The sequence below is a fragment of the Saccoglossus kowalevskii genome, chromosome 7 (assembly GCF_978046115.1).
Source record: "Saccoglossus kowalevskii chromosome 7, keSacKowa6.1, whole genome shotgun sequence".
Taxonomy (NCBI): domain Eukaryota; kingdom Metazoa; phylum Hemichordata; class Enteropneusta; family Harrimaniidae; genus Saccoglossus; species Saccoglossus kowalevskii.
The window spans coordinates 8,278,496-8,298,455 of NC_140647.1; the positions used below are offsets into that span (position 1 = coordinate 8,278,496).

The following is a 19,960-nucleotide window of genomic DNA, read 5'->3' on the forward strand; positions in this document are numbered from 1 at the left end:
TGTTTTCGCTCATCGCTTCATTTTTGTTGTTGAAAAATTCGAGACCCGAAACGTCATCGACAAAAATAAATAAATAAATAAATAAATAAATAAATAAATAAATAAATAAATAAATAAATAAATAAATAAATAAATAAATAAATAAATAAATATATAAATAAATAAATCGGTGATGTAAATTAAACAAAGTAGAGGGCATGAAGTGAAACCCTGTGGAACCACTCATAAAATATGTTGTCGATCCGACAGACGAACTGAATGTATCTTCTAGTACTTGGGTTAAGGGTTGAATTTCACTAAATTTAAAATTAGATAACTAGATAAAGTTTAATTAAACTATAATTATTTTCATACCGGGTTGCATTTTACTAATTTAATTTAATTGTGTTTATTTAAATTGTAGTCAAATTTAGATGAATTTAATTAAATTGTAATTAATTTGCTTTCCTATATATAGATTCCGATTGCATTTTCTGGTGTACTCTATGTTTCTCTTATGATAGTATGATTATTCCTTTATTAATATTATAACTTTACTTTATAGTCCTTCAATAAGGATAGTTTCCCTGCCCAACGTGTGTCTTTTGATAAAGCCTTCGTTTATTTATTCACCAATGTTCGTCACGTATCTATCCAATTGTGCTGAGATGGCGCTATGGCTATTCACACGAGTAAATAAATAACAATTCAACATGGCTGTAAGGTTGACTTCAGTATTCAAACTGTACCTACGAATACTTGTAAATATTATTAATCATTGCTGAAGTGTATGTCTATCAGTACTACTATATATCATTTATTTATGACTAATATAAACTGAACAATAGTTGTTGTGAAATAGCAACTTTTGGAAGCAGTAATCTATGCATTCCAGCAGTAGATTCTTTCGAAGATACTTTGGAAACTGAATAATGTGACTAGATATACTCGCATGTCTTTTCGTATCGCAAGTATGTGGAACGTATGACCGGTGTTCATTCTGACACATGGTTTTCGTGATAGTTTACCCTTTTTACTTGGTTCGTGGATGAAGGTGACCAATTAGAGGTCACCATGTTTGTATGAAGTCAACAACTACAAAACGTAAGTAAATATCACAAAACTTGTAATGATCTTGGTTGACATTTACGGTAGGAGACCGTCGATTGTTATCCTGGGTGACATTTAGTAGTGATGAAGCTGGCAGTGAAATTGATTACCATCACCAAACGGTCAACCGGCACGTGTTAATTAGTGTACAGGTCTGTGTGTAACGTTACGGTCAAAACAACACGGAACTCTACTGTTCTTCGTTTCCATTGTGACATTATTGATATCCATGTACTTTGATTGAGTTGAATACTTATGTTAGTAACCGGGATACGAGTTGCATGAACAGGTCAATCGAATTATTTCTGAGCATGCAATGACATCACAAACGTAATAGGTCCACTTATTAAAACCATGACTGAGTGTGTTATTAAAAAAGGCAAAACTGCTGAGACGAACACTAACCGACTCGCTCAATGTTGAAAGAGTTAAATGCCATTTTAGCATATTTGACCAAATGCATGCAATAACACAATCTTAATTTAACTAAAGTGCCAACAATATCAGGAAAGACCTTCCCATGTATCTCACCTCTTACTCTAACTCAAACCCTAACCCTATCTGCCTATTATTTCATCCACATTATTAGAATGAGTATACTGACAACTACAAATTAATACTACAATTATAACAAAATCAATAATATTAATAATATACAAACTAAGTCCATTAATGCAATATCACTTATATTAAACAACCCATATGTCGAATCGTGTGACTGTAGAGTTGTTAATGAGATTCATCGCGTGTAAAATAAATTGTACATGTATGAAATTATGATAATAAAATGGCTAAAAGACTATAATAAATACAAAAGCTGAAATAAGTGTAATAAAGTGTATAGTAAACAAAAGACAAATCTAATACAAAACAATAAAACAATGAAATACAGTAATGGGCTCAAATAAATATAATAAAAGCTAGTTGACTGAATATACAAGTAAGAACAGATATAAGATAAAAATAAGACTATAATAAAGCTAAAATAAATGTAACCCCCTTCATTCATATGTGAAGTGATTATTTATTTATTTAATAATGTAATCAATACTATATATTCATTTTGTAGTGAAGTAAGTAAAAAAGCATTCATTTCATAATAATGTAATCGTTACAATATGCTTACCAATTTCGTATGTAATAATTATTACGTATTTATTTCATGGTGCAATCGTTTCAAAGTACTATCTATTTCATAATAATGTAATCGTTACAAGGTACGTATTAATTTTATAATGAAATATACGTATTCATTACATGATAGTGCAATCAATTCAACGTTTGTATGCATTATAATGGTGTAATCCTAACTAGATAAGTATGTATTTCATAGTGTAATCGCTACAAGGTACGTATTAATTTCATAATGCTGTAATACTTACAATGTACATATTCGTTTCATAACAAGCTACATAATTGCTGCCCCTTTGGGATGACATAATAATAACTTCAGACGAGGTTTCGGATTTGCTTTTGTGTGTTTGCGACAAATGTGATTTTGTGCGTCAATAGAAAAGGTGTTTTCCCACGTATTTTTCCAATCCCTAGGTGGAGTCTGCCAATTTTAGTGTATTAAAACCTATTACTAAAAAGTATTCCCACTGTTTATTCGTATTCTATCAGTCCATTTGTTTAGCAACTCTATATAGAAAGTGGCATGTTAAAAACAAGAGCTGTCGGTAAAAAGTTATGTTTGAATAAGTGCTCCTCGCACTGATCAAAAGTAGAAATCTAAGTTGGTTTTTATTTCTATGGATGTTAATTATCAGACATACTATTTGACACATGTTATTATGTTAAATTGATCCGATTTTGTCACATTGGTATATTAGCTTAATTGCTACAAAGTTACAACCTTCCTGGTCTTTAAAACATATAAGATAAATTATGTTTCGTATTCATTTTTAACGACCCAAATGTGTATTAATTTAATGTGGTCACAGCGAGAACAACGCCCTACTGCATTGAAAACACTGGAAAAGCATTTCCGCATGCATGTTGTGAATCACGATTTTTATTTGGCATATAGCAACAACATTATAACCAAATATGTTGCGCTCTTTTGGAGCACTATTGGGTAAAATGCTTTTCGAACCCTGGCCAGAAAGGCACGCCCAAATATTTTTAATTTCACCCTCCGGTTCTGGTTCCAGGTTTTTTAGACAACCCTTATTGGCTACCTAACTACTAACAGACCAATCAAAACGCACCATGTTTGTTGGATGGATTACATTTGCCTTGTATATATATGCTTTACTTAATTTAAATTTTTTGAACATCCCATAATATCACACCAGTATATGCACTTTTAAATCTTGATACATTTCGCTAGGAATCTTTGGGTAATTGTTGGGAGAAAAAAATGTCTTCTCTCACTAATGATACATCTTATTATTTTGTCCTAGTAGAATCAGTATGTTGAGAAGAAATAAATTCCGTCCTACCATCATATGTGGTACAGCAAGAAGATCAGCAAAAAAAGACAACAGTCAAAATAAACTACCTGATGAAGTAAGCAATTTTCTCATAAATATTTTCCAGGATAAAAGCCTCCGTCAGTTTGTTACTCTGCAGTATCAATTTGTTTCTTACTGTGTCGTGTACTAGCATTCATTGCTTTATCATACTGTCTAATTCTTCAATCCATAATTATTATTTAAGGTCACATTAGTAGAATTGTAGCCAAGACAAACCACATTGTTGGTATTATTCATGAGAGTTTGAAATTTATCTCTGTGAGCTGCTCTCAAAAATATACAAGTCAATATAGTTCCTTAGGAACCCCATCCCTAACTTGAACCCTGAACCTGACCCTAAAACTCCATCCCCCCAATGTAATAGTAAATACACTTTCGTGTAACATTTCAATTCCAAACATAGTTACTTAAAACTACCAAGTAGCATTGAGCGCAGATTCTTTCTTTCACATTTACCTTCCTCTTGCCAGCCATCTCAAGATCCACCCGCTGCTGCAGATACTAGTTCAGCTGAGAAAATAGAACCTGTTCCACCTAAAGATGGAGCTTACCAGGAGAGCTCAGCACCAAAACCTGTAGCTACACCGACCAGAAGAAGAAGGACGGCAGCCGTACCAAATCTAGGAAAACCAAGAGTAAGGCAGAGAGCGGAAAAACCTCTAACTGCTGACAAAGAAGAGAAAAATTGCCATGAGAGTAATAGCTTACAAGATCCCCCTCCAGTAACTAGATTAGCGAAGACAATTGTGAGGTACATGTATATCACAGGGTAATATTTCTGCTGATTATTGGTAACCATTGGCAACTGTAGCTGCAAATGTGCATCCACAAACCCACTTGAACATCATGCCTAATTAGTGTAAAATGATATTTCAATGCTCAAAGTTGGTCATATAATCAAAAATATTTTTGATCATACTGAGATTGTATAAATGTTTTGTACTCACAGGCCATCAGAGAAAACGAGTACAACTAAAGCTGTCCGATCAGCAAGTATAGAAAAATTAGTAGTGCCGTCCAGTACATCATCTATGCAGGTGGGTAGCATGAGACCACCGTCGACACCAACAAGAGGAGAGAGACACAGTGAGAAGCGGATCGTCACGCCGATTATCCATGATAGAAGAATTCGAGACATGAGGGACATTGAAAAAGAACAGGAGGTATGGAATTTTAGCTCTTTAATGATTGATTGTAAGCTAATGCTACAGTTGTTAAAATACTGAAAAATATCTAAGTAAAGCTAGCTATGCATTCATTCCTGGTCTATGTCTGTGTCCATGTCACATGATGGATCAATGAATGATTTGGATTGTCTTTTTTTACGTAAGCGTGTTAGACTTGATAGCTAGCTTAAATTAACTTAGTGTGTATATCAGCATAATGTTAATATTAAATGAGTGTCAGATTTCCACGGGATGATTGGCTCTCTCATCATCTCCAGTCTGTGAGTAATCTTGTCACTGATCTGCTGAATGACAATATAATGGCAATTGAATTGAAAGTTAAATTTGGATTGATTGTGATGCAATGTAATTTAACATGATGGCATACCACATTGGCCAATTGTTTGATTTGTTTTGATTTTTTGTAGACACCAGCAAAAAGAAGAAAGCGTTACGTTAAATCGCAGTGTCCTGACAGAAACAAGATGACAATGTCTGATCTAATCTACTATAATCCCAAAAATAATCCCATGAAGTAAGTTTCTACAATGTGGAAGAGAAGAATCTACCCCTTCACTGGGGATTGGGGGGGGGGATTTCTGAGTCCCTGTGTTTTCAACGTCTATTTCTCTAGGGCTCACATACAAAGTGCAATTTTTCTTTGTTACCAGCAGCTGTACATTCATTTTACTCCACATACTCATTTTGATGATAAAACAATCTTTCACAGTGAACACAAATATTTAGGAAGTATATTTTAAGAAGATGCCATTTAAATATTTATGACTAATATTTATTTACTAATAACTGTAATTTATATCATAATTTGTGATCCAAGTTTTTTTACGTGTTTAAGGTTCAGTTTTTGTACGTGTCTATGTGTGAGTCCATCCAACATTATTTCTTGGACAAAGACAAATCATAAAGGAATATATTTACTATGCATGTCAATTTGTTTTATATTTGGTGGCGATTTTTGTCCCTCAAAACACCAAGAATCAGGCATACATATACCTTGACTAATTTCATTCAAACTTTGCATTGACATCACTCATGATTGGTTACTGGTACACATTGTTTTGTTTCTGTGATTGTGCTCATTTCACAGGCATACCTGTGCTGAATTTCATTCAAATTTTTAGTATGATCTTTGCTCATGGTTGGTTACTAATTCTTGTCATTTAGTTTCGCGATTTGATTTATAATGGCTGGTGACAATTTTTTACTCCCGTGTGCAAAGCACAAAAAGGGAGTCTTTGCAGTTAGTGTGTCTGTCTGTGTGTCTGTGTGTTTGTCTGTGTTTCAGCTTTTGATATTTCAAGGAGTAATCATCACATTTCAATGAAACTTGGTACATAGTTACTTAAAGACTGTGCAGAGACCTGATTAGTTTTGGGGTAAATATTTGTGCATATTAATCACCTTATTAGCATAATTAGTTAATTTTCAGCTTTTCGCTTGATAACTCAAGAACTGATCATCATATCTCAATGAGACTTGCTACATAGATCCTCTGGGATTATGCAGAGACCTGATTAGTTTTAGGGTAAATAATTGTGGATATTAATTACCTAATTCGCATAATTAGTTAATTTTGTCCATGAATGTTCCACTGATATATAAAGAACCACTAATTGGATTTTATTGAAACTTTTATAGAGTATTCATCATCACATTTCAATGAACCTAGGACTATGCAGAGATCCAATTAGTTTTTGGTAAATATTTATGCTTATTAATCACCTAATTAAAATAATTAATTAACACTGATAATCTCAATTACTGATCATCACATTTGAATAAAATTTGATACATGAATGCTCTAGAACAATAGGCAGGCCGATTAATTTTGGGTTGAAATTTGTTCATATTAATTCTCTAATAATAATTCATAGTTTTTTTGTTTTAATCACATTTCAATGAAACTTGGTACATAGATATTACATTACGCAGGCCTTATTAGTTTTACACTCAAATCTGTTCATATCAGTTTACCTGATTTACATAATTAGTTTTCAGCTATTCCATCAATATTTCAAGTACAAGTAATTTTGAATTAATTTTTAATGTGCCTTCAATACTCTCAGCACACAGGAGTTCTTTCTAAGCTTTCTTTGATTTATGTTTTCTTGTTGTTTCTGAATCCTGTGTGTGAAGCACACAATGGGAATCTTTGCAGTTAGTGCAGTTCTTTCTAAGCTTTCTTTGATTTATGTTTTCTTGTTGTTTCTGAATCCTGTGTGTGAAGCACACAATGGGAGTCTTTGCAGTTAGTGCAGTTCTTATTGATTCAGAGACATCTTTGAATTGACCATTTTGTCCAAAACTGTCACCAAAAATCATTATCACTGATTTAAATAAAACTTGGCATTGACATCACTTGTTGTAAGTCACTGATGTATGGCAGTTTGACATGTGATTTTATTGGAAATTGTAAACAGACGACCATGTTAGTTTTATTTTCGTGTGTTCTTTATCATTTCTCAGACACTGATAAAAAGTTCAACTGGTTTAGTTCGGCTGATACAATGTTGTGTGATATGAGATTCATTTTATTCCTAGGAGGTCACTGGTGTCACATTGTCGGAACAAATTCTGGATAAACTGCCATTAGAAGTAACTCCTCCAACATGTACAGTGTAATTGAATTCTACCCCATTTCTCATTGTTTATAATTGACACAGTTACTGAAAGCTGAACAAGGACTATGTCATTGACAATGACTTGTTGACAAAAAATATACTAAAAATGGGGAAAATAAGTGCGTGAGTTGGGGTGGTAATTCAGGAGGTCCATTACACATGGTTGTTTCTTCTGACATGTTTCAATTTTAGCACAGTACATATTTACAAAGTTTTTCTGTTAATTCATATTTAACAGATCATCATTAGCAGATCTAGAGGCAAAAAAAAGCTCATATACCGGTACTGCAGATTCTGGGGATGAAATTGTACTGGGCTCTGTTAATCAAATTCCGTAAGTATTATCAAAGTTCACTGTGTTATTGTGTTAAAACTAACATTAAAGAAACTTAGCTTTTACAATTATCTCTGTTTGTTTATTCTGTTGCATTGCCACCTTGTAGTGTCAACTGTACGACTTTTACTTAGTACATATCAACATGATTAGGTGATGAGGTGGTATATAACAGCATTTCAGAAGTATCTACTTTGAGATACAAATAAAGTAGTCCCAAAATTGAAACATTAATATACAGTGTTAATTTTAAAGAAAGTTTACTTTAAAAATTAAATTTGACCATTTCTTGACCAGAATATACATGTATTTCTCATTCTGAATTGATTCTAGGAATGAGGATGAGAATGAAGTGATGGACGAAGATCACGTTGGAAAGGATAATACTCCAGAGAATGAAGAAAATGTTGAGAAGGAAGCAGTAGAGGAGGAGGGAGATAATGCAATGCCTGTACCTCAGGTTAGAATAAGTGAAGACGGTACGATAGTTGTTAATGAAGCAAGGTCAGTGTCATCTTAAGTTCCAAAATAGATGGTGTAAATTCATGGGAATATATACAGTGTTCCTGTCTAACTAAATATATATATATATATACACATGAAGGTAGTTATATACAACTATATATGTAGTAGTAGTGATAGTAGTATTATCATCCATATAGTAGTGTGTCCATCTTTTTTATCATGTATTCACCATCTTGTCTCGACTGTGAGATTCCTTATAGATATCTACTATGATTGAACTCAATCTTTCACATACTGTCTTTTTACTATTAATTGTTTACCTTGCAGTTTATTAGTAGAAGCCTCTCCACCCAAGACACATGACCATTGTGACAGTGAAGTAGTGTATGAGAAGGCATCATATACAACATATGCAAGTTTTAAAAAGAAAACACATACATCAGCATGGACTGATCGAGGTAATAACAATAACACTTTTTTTTGTATTTGAATGCACATGATGTTATGAATGTTTATAGATGCTTCTTTCACATGTCTTTGCAGAAACCAACAAATTCTACAAAGCTCTGAGCACTGTTGGCACTGATTTCACCCTCATCAATGCCATTCTACCAAACAGAACACGACATGAAATTAAGAATAAATTCAAAAAAGAAGAAAGAATTAATCGTGGACTAGTTGACCATGCTATAAGTAAGTCATATCCATATATCAATACTAACACAAGGACTTAAAATTACCGCACTTGGGAGGTTGTGCTTTATTATATTGTATTATATTATACACATGAATACCAAGATATCTTACAATGTACATATGAATACCAAGATATCTTACAATGTACATATGAATACCAAGATATCTCACAATGTACACATGAATACCAAGATATCTTACAATGTACATATGAATACCAAGATATCTTACAATGTACATATGAATACCAAGATATCTTACAGTGTACATATGAATACCAAGATATCTCACAATGTACACATGAATACCAAGATATCTTACAATGTAGACATGAATACCAAGATATCTTACAATGTACACATGAATACCAAGATATCTCACAATGTACATATGAATACCAAGATATCTTACAGTGTACATATGAATACCAAGATATCTCACAATGTACACATGAATACCAAGATATCTTACAATGTACACATGAATACCAAGATATCATACAATGTACATATGAATACCAAGATATCATACAATGTACACATGAATACCAAGATATCTTACAATGTACATATGAATACCAAGATATCTTACAATGTACATATGAATACCAAGATATCTTACAGTGTACATATGAATACCAAGATATCTTACAGTGTACATATGAATACCAAGATATCTCACAATGTACACATGAATACCAAGATATCTTACAATGTACATATGAATACCAAGATATCTTACAGTGTACATATGAATACCAAGATATCTCACAATGTACATATGAATACCAAGATATCTTACAGTGTACATATGAATACCAAGATATCTCACAATGTACACATGAATACCAAGATATCTTACAATGTACATATGAATACCAAGATATCTTACAATGTACACATGAATACCAAGATATCTTACTATGTACATATGAATACCAAGATATCTTACAATGTACATATGAATACCAAGATATCTTACTATGTACATATGAATACCAAGATATCTTACAGTGTACACATGAATACCAAGATATCTTACTATGTACATATGAATACCAAGATATCTTACAATGTACATATGAATACCAAGATATCTTACAATGTACATATGAATACCAAGATATCTTACAATGTACATATGAATACCAAGATATCTCACAATGTACACATGAATACCAAGATATCTTACAATGTACACATGAATACCAAGATATCATACAATGTACATATGAATACCAAGATATCATACAATGTACACATGAATACCAAGATATCTCACAATGTACACATGAATACCAAGATATCTTACAATGTACATATGAATACCAAGATATCTTACAATGTACATATGAATACCAAGATATCTTACAGTGTACATATGAATACCAAGATATCTTACAATGTACACATGAATACCAAGATATCTTACAATGTACATATGAATACCAAGATATCTTACAATGTACATATGAATACCAAGATATCTTACAATGTACACATGAATACCAAGATATCTTACAATGTACACATGAATACCAAGATATCTTACAATGTACATATGAATACCAAGATATCTTACAATGTACATATGAATACCAAGATATCTTACAATGTACATATGAATACCAAGATATACAATGTACATATGAATACCAAGATATCTTACAATGTACATATGAATACCAAGATATCTTACAATGTACATATGAATACCAAGATATACAATGTACATATGAATACCAAGATATCTTACAATGTTCATATGAATACCAAGATATCTTACAATGTACATATGAATACCAAGATATCTTACAATGTACACATGAATACCAAGATATCTTACAATGTACACGTGAATACCAAGATATCATACAATGTACACATGAATACCAAGATATCTTACAATGTACACATGAATACCAAGATATCTTACAATGTACATATGAATACCAAGATATCTTACAATGTACATATGAATACCAAGATATCTTACAATGTACACATGAATACCAAGATATCTTACAATGTACACATGAATACCAAGATATCTTACAATGTACATATGAATACCAAGATATCTTACATTACATATGAATACCAAGATATACAATGTACATATGAATACCAAGATATCTTACAATGTACATATGAATACCAAGATATCTTACAATGTACATATGAATACCAAGATATCTTACAATGTACATATGAATACCAAGATATACAATGTACACATGAATACCAAGATATCTTACAATGTACATATGAATACCAAGATATCTTACAATGTACATATGAATACAAAGATATCTTACAATGTACACATGAATACCAAGATATCTTACAATGTACACATGAATACCAAGATATCTTACAATGTACATATGAATACCAAGATATCATACAATGTACATATGAATACCAAGATATCTTACAATGTACATATGAATACCAAGATATCATACAATGTACACATGAATACCAAGATATCATACAATGTACACATGAATACCAAGATATCTTACAATGTACATATGAATACCAAGATATCTTACAATGTACATATGAATACCAAGATATCTTACAAAACAAAAATCTGTTTTTTATTATTAAGTAGACTTGTCCAGCCAAGGCAATTTCATTTTTCTATTAGTAATTGATTTTTGAAAATGAATTTGTAAAATCTCTGGTCTTGTACTGTACTGCTGCGCCCTCTATAGTTACCAGCTGTTTTTTTAGATAATTATGCTAATGAGTAGCATGAATTGTAAACTTTTAATCTCCCCTGTTCTCTGTATACAACTGTACTTCTGGTAATTTTAATTGCATATCATGAATAATTAATAGCAATAAATATGCCTCAGAATAGACAAACCATAGTAATTTTGTGATATAACAAGATTTACTAGAAAAAACATAAATTGCCATTGCTTTGCCGTTCTATTTGAATCTCACACATTACAGAGCTAAGGAAGCATTTTGATATGTCGGTCTTTGAACAGACTGAATCAGATATTGAAGCTGAGAAGGAAGAACAAAGAAAAAGAGATAAGAAGCAAAGAAAATCTAAAAGTTACAAACCTAGACAAAAACGAGGTCAGTTTAATATCTTGTTCTTCGTACAGCTAACATTTTGAGAATGTGCAGTCAGTTGGTCACTCTCACAGTACTATTTCGAATGAGGTGCTGCTTTGCTTATAATCAAGCTAACCCAGTTGTGTTCCTGAATAATGTATAAACTGTTGATAATTAAAATGGTGTGTCCCTCAGTTCACTGACGTGTCCCTCAGTTCACAGACGTGTCCCTCAGTTCAGACGTGTCCCTCAGTTCAGACGTGTCCCTCAGTTCACAGACGTGTCCCACAGCTCACAGACGTCTCTCAGCTCACAGACGTCTCTCAGCTCACAGACGTCTCTCAGCTCACAGACGTCTCTCAGCTCACAGACGTCTCTCAGCTCACAGACGTCTCTCAGCTCACAGACGTCTCTCAGCTAACAGACGTGTCCCTCAGCTCACAGACGTGTCCCTCAGCTCACAGACGTGTCCCTCAGCTCACAGACGTGTCCCTCAGCTCACAGACGTGTCCCTCAGTTCAGACGTGTCCCTCAGTTCAGACGTGTCCCTCAGTTCAGACGTGTCCCTCAGCTCACAGACGTGTCCCTCAGCTATCAGACGTGTCCCTCAGCTATCAGACGTGTCCCTCAGCTATCAGACGCGTCCCTCAGCTATCAGACGTGTCCCTCAGCTCACAGACGTGTCCCTCAGCTATCAGACATGTCCCTCAGCTATCAGACATGTCCCTCAGCTATCAGACATGTCCCTCAGCTATCAGACATGTCCCTCAGCTCACAGACGTGTCCCTCAGCTCACAGACGCGTCCCTCAGCTAACAGACGCGTCCCTCAGCTATCAGACGTGTCCCTCAGCTCACAGACATGTCCAGATATGTCCCTCAGCTCACAGATGTGTCCCTCAGCTCACAGATGTGTCCCTCAGCTCACAGATGTGTCCCTCAGCTCACAGATGTGTCCCTCAGCTCACAGATGTGTCCCTCAGCTCACAGATGTGTCCCTCAGCTCACAGACGTGTCCCTCAGCTCACAGACGTGTCCCTCAGCTCACAGACGTGTCCCTCAGCTCACAGACGTGTCCCTCAGCTCACAGACGTGTCCCTCAGTTCACAGACGTGTCCCTCAGCTCACAGACGTGTTCCTCAGCTCACAGACGTGTCTCTCAGTTCACAGACGTGTCCCTCAGCTCACAGATGTGTTCCTCAGCTTACAGACGGTGGGCGGTCGATTCGTCCCAATTCACATTTGTCCCAAGTTGATTCGTCCCACAAGTCGATTCGTCCCACAAGTTAATTCGTCCCAAAGTTGATTCGTCCCAAAGTCGATTCGTCCCACAAGTCGATTCATCAGATTTAAGGTTAGCCCACTACTGACTCGCCTAATAAGCACAAAAAATCCAAACAACTAACTGTTCACGTACACGTCATGCACTGGCATGCGTAATTGTTAATTATGCCATTTTGTTTTTGCCGACGTTATATGCAGTACAAATACACCTTACACGCAACGTGGAGTTATTAGTTAATAAATCCAAATACACCGTACATGCAACGTACAAGTTATTAGTTAATAAATACAAATACACCGTACATGCAACGTACAAGTTATTAGTTAATAAATACAAATACACCGTACACGCAACGTACAATTTATTAGTTAATAAATAAATAAATACAAATACACCGTACATGCAACGTAGAGTTATTAGTTAATAAATCCAAATACACCGTACACGCAACATACAAGTTATTAGTTAATAAATACAAATACACCGTACATGCAACGTACAATATATCAGTTAATAAATCCAAATACACCGTACACGCAACGTACAAGTTATTAGTTAATAAATACAAATATACCGTACATGCAACGTACAATATATTAGTTAATAAATCCAAATACACCGTACACGCAACGTACAAGTTATTAGTTAATAAATACAAATACACCGTACATGCAACGTACAATATATTAGTTAATAAATCCAAATACACCGTACACGCAACGTACAAGTTATTAGTTAATAAATACAAATACACCGTACATGCAACGTACAAGTTATTAGTTTTTTTTATATTTTATAAACTTTTATTGAGTTTTAGTACAATAGTACAACAACTTACATGTAGCACATACATTGTTTCATGGAAAAATTACATCTTAGAAAAGTAACTGTTCATACACTATGTCAGACATTAAAATGTGATTGATACAATTGTGGTCTTATTACTTTGCCAATACTGCAAGGAACTTGCCCCATTTTTTAAGGTGCTGTTCAAGTTCCCCTTTTTTGTTAGCTATTATATATTCTATTTTTTGTATATTGTGTACAAATGGTTCAAAAGATCTAAAATAGGGAATTCTATTTTGACATCTACATATGTAAATATACCTCTTTGCTATTAATATTAAAAAATTTAGCAATATTGGGAACAGTGGGTTTCCCAACAGTATTGACATTGCGTTAAGGGAGCTTCTTAGCCCAACCTTCCTGCCCCAATTTTCTGAGAATTTTGTCCAAAAAATAATTACCAATGGACAATCACCCATGAGATGTATTAATGTTTCATCCTCCCCCTTGCAAAATGTACATAGCTTGGTTTCACAAATTTCAGGTCTAATTCTGTGTAATCTTATGTTTGTAGTGAGAAGGTTATGATTAACCTTCCACTGGAACTCTCTTAATTTTGTATCTATTGTTAATTTAAATGGCAAACAATATATATATTCCCATTCATATATTGTCTCTTTTAAACAATCAGCCAAAATACTTTCTGATTTAGGAGGGATGAAGCCCTGAGCAATAATACCTGGAGTGACCTGCTTTGCAGTACATTGTTTTATATGGATATGACAGTCTGTGAATTTCACCCCTATCATCTGTTTTCCTTGGTTTGTTAGATCAAATTTTGACAAATCCACACCTTTTCTCAGCTCATTTGGAAGAGCTGAGATTATCCCATACCATTTCAAAAACAAGTGTTCAGGCAATTTGCTCAAGACTCCCTCTCTCCACTCTAAAAGTCTACCATTGTTTTTAAAGAGATGACCAACATATTTAATGCCAATTTCAGAGAACTCCTGAAAATAAAAACTATTCCCAGCAATTAATATGTGCTTGTTATTCCATACTATCTGATTAAGAATATAATTTTCAGGGACGTGATCTTTTACTGATTGCCAGGACTTTAATAGACTAGCATGGAAATTATTAAGTTTTATTGCCATATTCATTGTATCGAAATTGCTATCCAGTAAATCCTCAATCTTGCCAAATTTGTCTATCTTGTTTTGCAAAAACCATTTCCAAGGGTGTTGCACATTCTTGTCACAATAACGGCGCATCCAATTTATTCTCTGGGATTTATATATGGCAAAAATATCAGGTATATTTAAACCACCTTTGTCAATACCCCCAACAGCTGTTTTTCGAGGCATCCGGTCAGGGCCATTCCAAATAAATTTAAAAATCAAACTGTTTATCTTTTTCAAAACATCCATCTGAGGTTCAGAGAGATTCATCACATACAAAACTCTAGAAATTCCCAAAGCTTTAATTATTTGAACTTTACCTAGTAGGGTCAAATTTCTCATTTTCCAGAAATTTAAAGACCTATTAAGAGACTCCAAAGGGGCTGCCATATTCATTTTGTCTGCCAGCTTCTGGTTATAAGCGATATAGATCCCAACAACTTTTATTGGTACAGTTGGCCATTTTACCTGAAGTGGTTTGTCTTTTCTGTTTCGCCACCTACCCAACCACAAAGCCTCACTTTTTTCTTTATTAACCCCCAATCCTGAAATAATTTTAAAATGCTTTAATTTTTCAAATAACCTTTGGGCAGATGGCAGGTTCCTAACAAAGCAAGTTAGATCGTCTGCATATGCTACTCCTTTAATCTCCCCTTGATTTGGCACTTCAAATCCTTTGATGTCTGGATCAGCTCGTAGTGAACACATAAATATCTCTAGAGCCAGAATAAAAAGCATTGGTGACACAGGGTCACCCTGCCTGACCCTCCTTCCCAAGAGGAAGTACCCGGTGCTGGTTCCCTTGTTCATGACACAGCTAGTAATGTTTGTGTACAGAACTCTAACCCATTCCCTAAAATTTGGACCAAATTTAAATGTTTTCAGTGTCTCGTGAATAAAGTGCCATTCCACTGTATCAAATGCTTTTTCTAGCTCAGAGACATGTCCCTCAGCTCAGACATGTCCAGATATGTTTTTCAGTTCACATACATGTCCCCCGGCTCACAGACATGGCCCTCAGCTCAGACATGTCCCTCAGCTCACAGCCGTGTCCCTCAGCTATCAGACTTGTCCCTCAGCTCACAGACGTGTGCCTCAGCTCACAGACTTGTCCCTCAGCTCACAGACTTGTCCCTCAGCTCACAGACGTGTGCCTCAGCTCACAGACATGTGCCTCAGCTCACAGACGTGTCCCTCAGCTCACAGACGTGTCCCTCTGCTCACGGTCTGTTTATTTCCTGTGTACAGGTAGAAAGAAAAAGACATCTAGTAAACAAAAACATAAAGAGGATGATGATGAAAGTGATGCTGATGTTGCTATGGAGTCTAATGAGGAGGAAGAAGCGGAATCTAAAGATGGTGATGATAATGAGGAGGAAGATGTGGAAATTAATACCATTTTGGGTAAACCCACACGGTCTGGAAGACAGCCAAAAATTGTTAAATCATTTACAGTAAATACAGAGTGCCTTGGACGGAAACGTAGAGGTCGTGCCAAGGATATTCCCCAGGGCAGCATATTAGCAGTACCTACACTGCAGACACAAAAAACTGCTAATGAATTTGATAAATATGCTTCACCGTCGGTTGCCAGTGATACTAGTGACTCACACAAGGAGAAACAGGATACTCCTACAGTTCATAAAGAAACAATAAATGATGCGCAAACACCGGGAAGTGATACTCAGGGTAGCCTTGTTGCGGCAGGCGAAAACATTGTGATTATTCATAACCCTGGTTCTGGCAGCAGCAGAAATATCGTTATTGTGCACACGCCAAATGCCCGAAATGCCGCTAGTGCATTGGTCACATCACCGGATATAGCTGCAGCAGGAATAGAGACTACCCCTCTGTCAGGTATGAAAGTAACTCAGCTGATGGTTAATGATGTGCAACAGATACAAGCTTCAAATCATGGAAGCCAAATTGATGAAGTTATAAACAATAATGCTGATGTTAGTAAAATAACTGTTGATAATGAGACTACTGTTGTTGACTCATTGGATAACTGTGCAGTCATTGAGTCATTAGTCAACAGTGGTGTCATTGAATCATTGAGTAATAAAAGAACTAGTGAAAGTGTTGTCACTGATGATGGAGTCATTGACACATTAGACAGTGGTGAAATCATTACACCGTCTGAATGCAGTGAAATTATCGAGGTTGAGGACAATCTGATTGAGGTGGAAGATGTTGAGACTAGTGACATCATTGAATCATCGGATGAATTCATGGGTGCCGAAGCAGTGGTGGAGATAAACGCTAGTCAGCATGTCAGTCGGGGTATAATGATGACAGCAACTTCATTGCCGTTCATTCCACCCACAGTCCCAGTCACTACATCTTCCTCAATCACTAACGTTATCAATATGAATATCAAGGACCACACGGATTAATATTGTATGTAATACAAAAATAAAATAAAATCACCTCTTGCTTTGAGTGGATATCACAAGCTGATATTACCGCATATTTTTTTTATTTTAATAATGTCATAATACTGGTCTCACTGTCTCATTGTGCATGTGTATTTCTTTTCTATTCTGTCATTACTAAATGAAACTATTTATATTTATTTGTACTCAAAAATATTTGGCAGCTTATTTGATATTGTTTAAATCTACATTCTCTTCTTGAAATGTTGACATCTCCTTCATACTCATCTTAACATTTCTGTACACATCATTGTTGATCTGATTGGAAAGATTTGGTTAATATAAGTTTTTCTCAAATCACAGAAAATTGTGAAAAATATGAGAATTTCAGAAATACAATTCTGTTATTATAAAGTGTCTACTATTTAATGCTCGTGAACTTTGTTTGAATTAACATTTTCTTACATGCAAGTTGCATGACATTAGGTGAGAAGATCTGTTGAAACTATTTCATCAGTGTTTTAAGTCTGCAAACACACAATTGTGATTGAATGGAAGGTAGTTTTAATTTAAGGACGTTTTCTATGTTTAGAAATAGACTCCAAACTAGAATAACACACAGTAAGTGAAAAATTATGTCAATTCAGATGATTTTGCCTATATCAACCTGGCCATTATGTCAATTCAGACAATTTTGCATATATCAACCTGGCCATTATGTCAATTCAGATGATTTTGCCTATATCAACCTGGCCAATTTGTCAATTCAGACGATTTTGCATATATCCACCTGGCCATTATGTCAATTCAGATGATTTTGCATATATCAACCTGGCCATTATGTCAATTCAGACAATTTTGCCTATATCAACCTGACCATTATGTCAATTCAGACAATTTTGCCTATATCAACCTGGCCATTATGTCAATTCAGACAATTTTGCATATATCAACCTGGCCATTATGTCAATTCAGATGATTTTGCCTATATCAACCTGGCCATTATGTCAATTCAGACAATTTTGCATATATCAACCTGGCCATTATGTCAATTCAGACAATTTTGCATATATCAACCTGGCCATTATGTCAATTCAGATGATTTTGCCTATATCAACCTGGCCAATTTGTCAATTCAGACGATTTTGCATATATCCACCTGGCCATTATGTCAATTCAGATGATTTTGCATATATCAACCTGGCCATTATGTCAATTCAGACAATTTTGCCTATATCAACCTGACCATTATGTCAATTCAGACAATTTTGCCTATATCAACCTGGCTATTATGTCAATTCAGACAATTTTGCCTATATCAACTTGACCATTATGTCAATTGAGACGATTTTGCATATATCAACCTGACCATTATGTCAATTGAGACGATTTTGCATATATCAACCTCGCCATTATGTCAATTCAGACAATTTTGCATATATCAACCTGACCATTATGTCAATTGGGACAATTTTGCATATATGCACCTGGCCATTATGTCAATTCAGACAATTTTGTCTATATCAACCTGACCATTATGTCAATTCAGACAATTTTGCATATATCCACCTGACCATTATGTCAATTCAGACAATTTTGCATATATCCACCTGGCCATTATGTCAATTCAGACGATTTTGCATATATCCACCTGGCCATTATGTCAATTCAGATGATTTTGCATATATCAACCTGGCCATTATGTCAATTGAGATTATTTTGCCTATATCAACCTGGCCATTATGTCAATTGAAATGGTTTTGCCTATATCAACCTGGCCATTATGTCAATTCAGATGGTTTTGCTTATATCAACCTGGCCATTATGTCAATTCAGATGGTTTTGCCTATATCAACCTGGCTATTATGTCAATTCAGACAATTTTGCCTATATCAACCTGACCATTATGTCAATTGAGACGATTTTGCATATATCAACCTGACCATTATGTCAATTGAGACGATTTTGCATATATCAACCTGACCATTATGTCAATTGAGACGATTTTGCATATATCAACCTGGCCACTATGTCAATTCAGACAATTTTGCATATATCAACCTGACCATTATGTCAATTGAGACATATGTAGTGTTTCTGAATCTGATATATTGTACTTATCAATGAAGTCTTGTATATTTGTTTGCCAATGTGAAGGACTGTAAGTAAAAATATTTGTTGATAACCAACATAGATTGGGTGAGGTATTTATTTGAAATTTTACAACTTTATACAAAACCTTTGAATACCATAGTTCTGGCTACAATTTTTTTTTTTTTGAGCAATGGTTTGATCAAAATCGAAGAAAAATCTGTCAAAAAGCTGTCAAGTTGAGTGCTAGGCATTCAAAGAATTGAAAATACATGTATGCCTGCATGTGTGGATGTGT

At 34.7% G+C, this 19,960-nt stretch overlaps 1 protein-coding gene across 2 annotated transcripts; it reads left to right on the top strand.

Moving 5' to 3' along the window:
* Positions 1 to 927: 927 nt before the first annotated feature.
* Positions 928 to 19,760, top strand: LOC102810121 (uncharacterized). Of its 2 annotated transcripts, none has more exons than XM_085501035.1 (11): positions 928 to 1,083; positions 3,495 to 3,600; positions 4,037 to 4,317; positions 4,516 to 4,729; positions 5,161 to 5,267; positions 7,613 to 7,708; positions 8,042 to 8,212; positions 8,501 to 8,631; positions 8,717 to 8,866; positions 11,836 to 11,967; positions 16,445 to 19,760. In XM_085501035.1, the coding sequence occupies exons 2-11, from the start codon at positions 3,505 to 3,507 to the stop codon at positions 17,590 to 17,592; spliced, it is 2,526 nt and encodes an 841-aa protein (XP_085357161.1). In that variant the 5' UTR covers positions 928 to 1,083; positions 3,495 to 3,504; the 3' UTR covers positions 17,593 to 19,760. The 2 variants fall into 2 exon arrangements, with proteins under 2 accessions (XP_085357161.1, XP_085357160.1); XM_085501034.1 differs by having other exon boundaries at positions 3,498 to 3,600.
* The last annotated feature ends 200 nt before the right edge of the window (positions 19,761 to 19,960 follow it).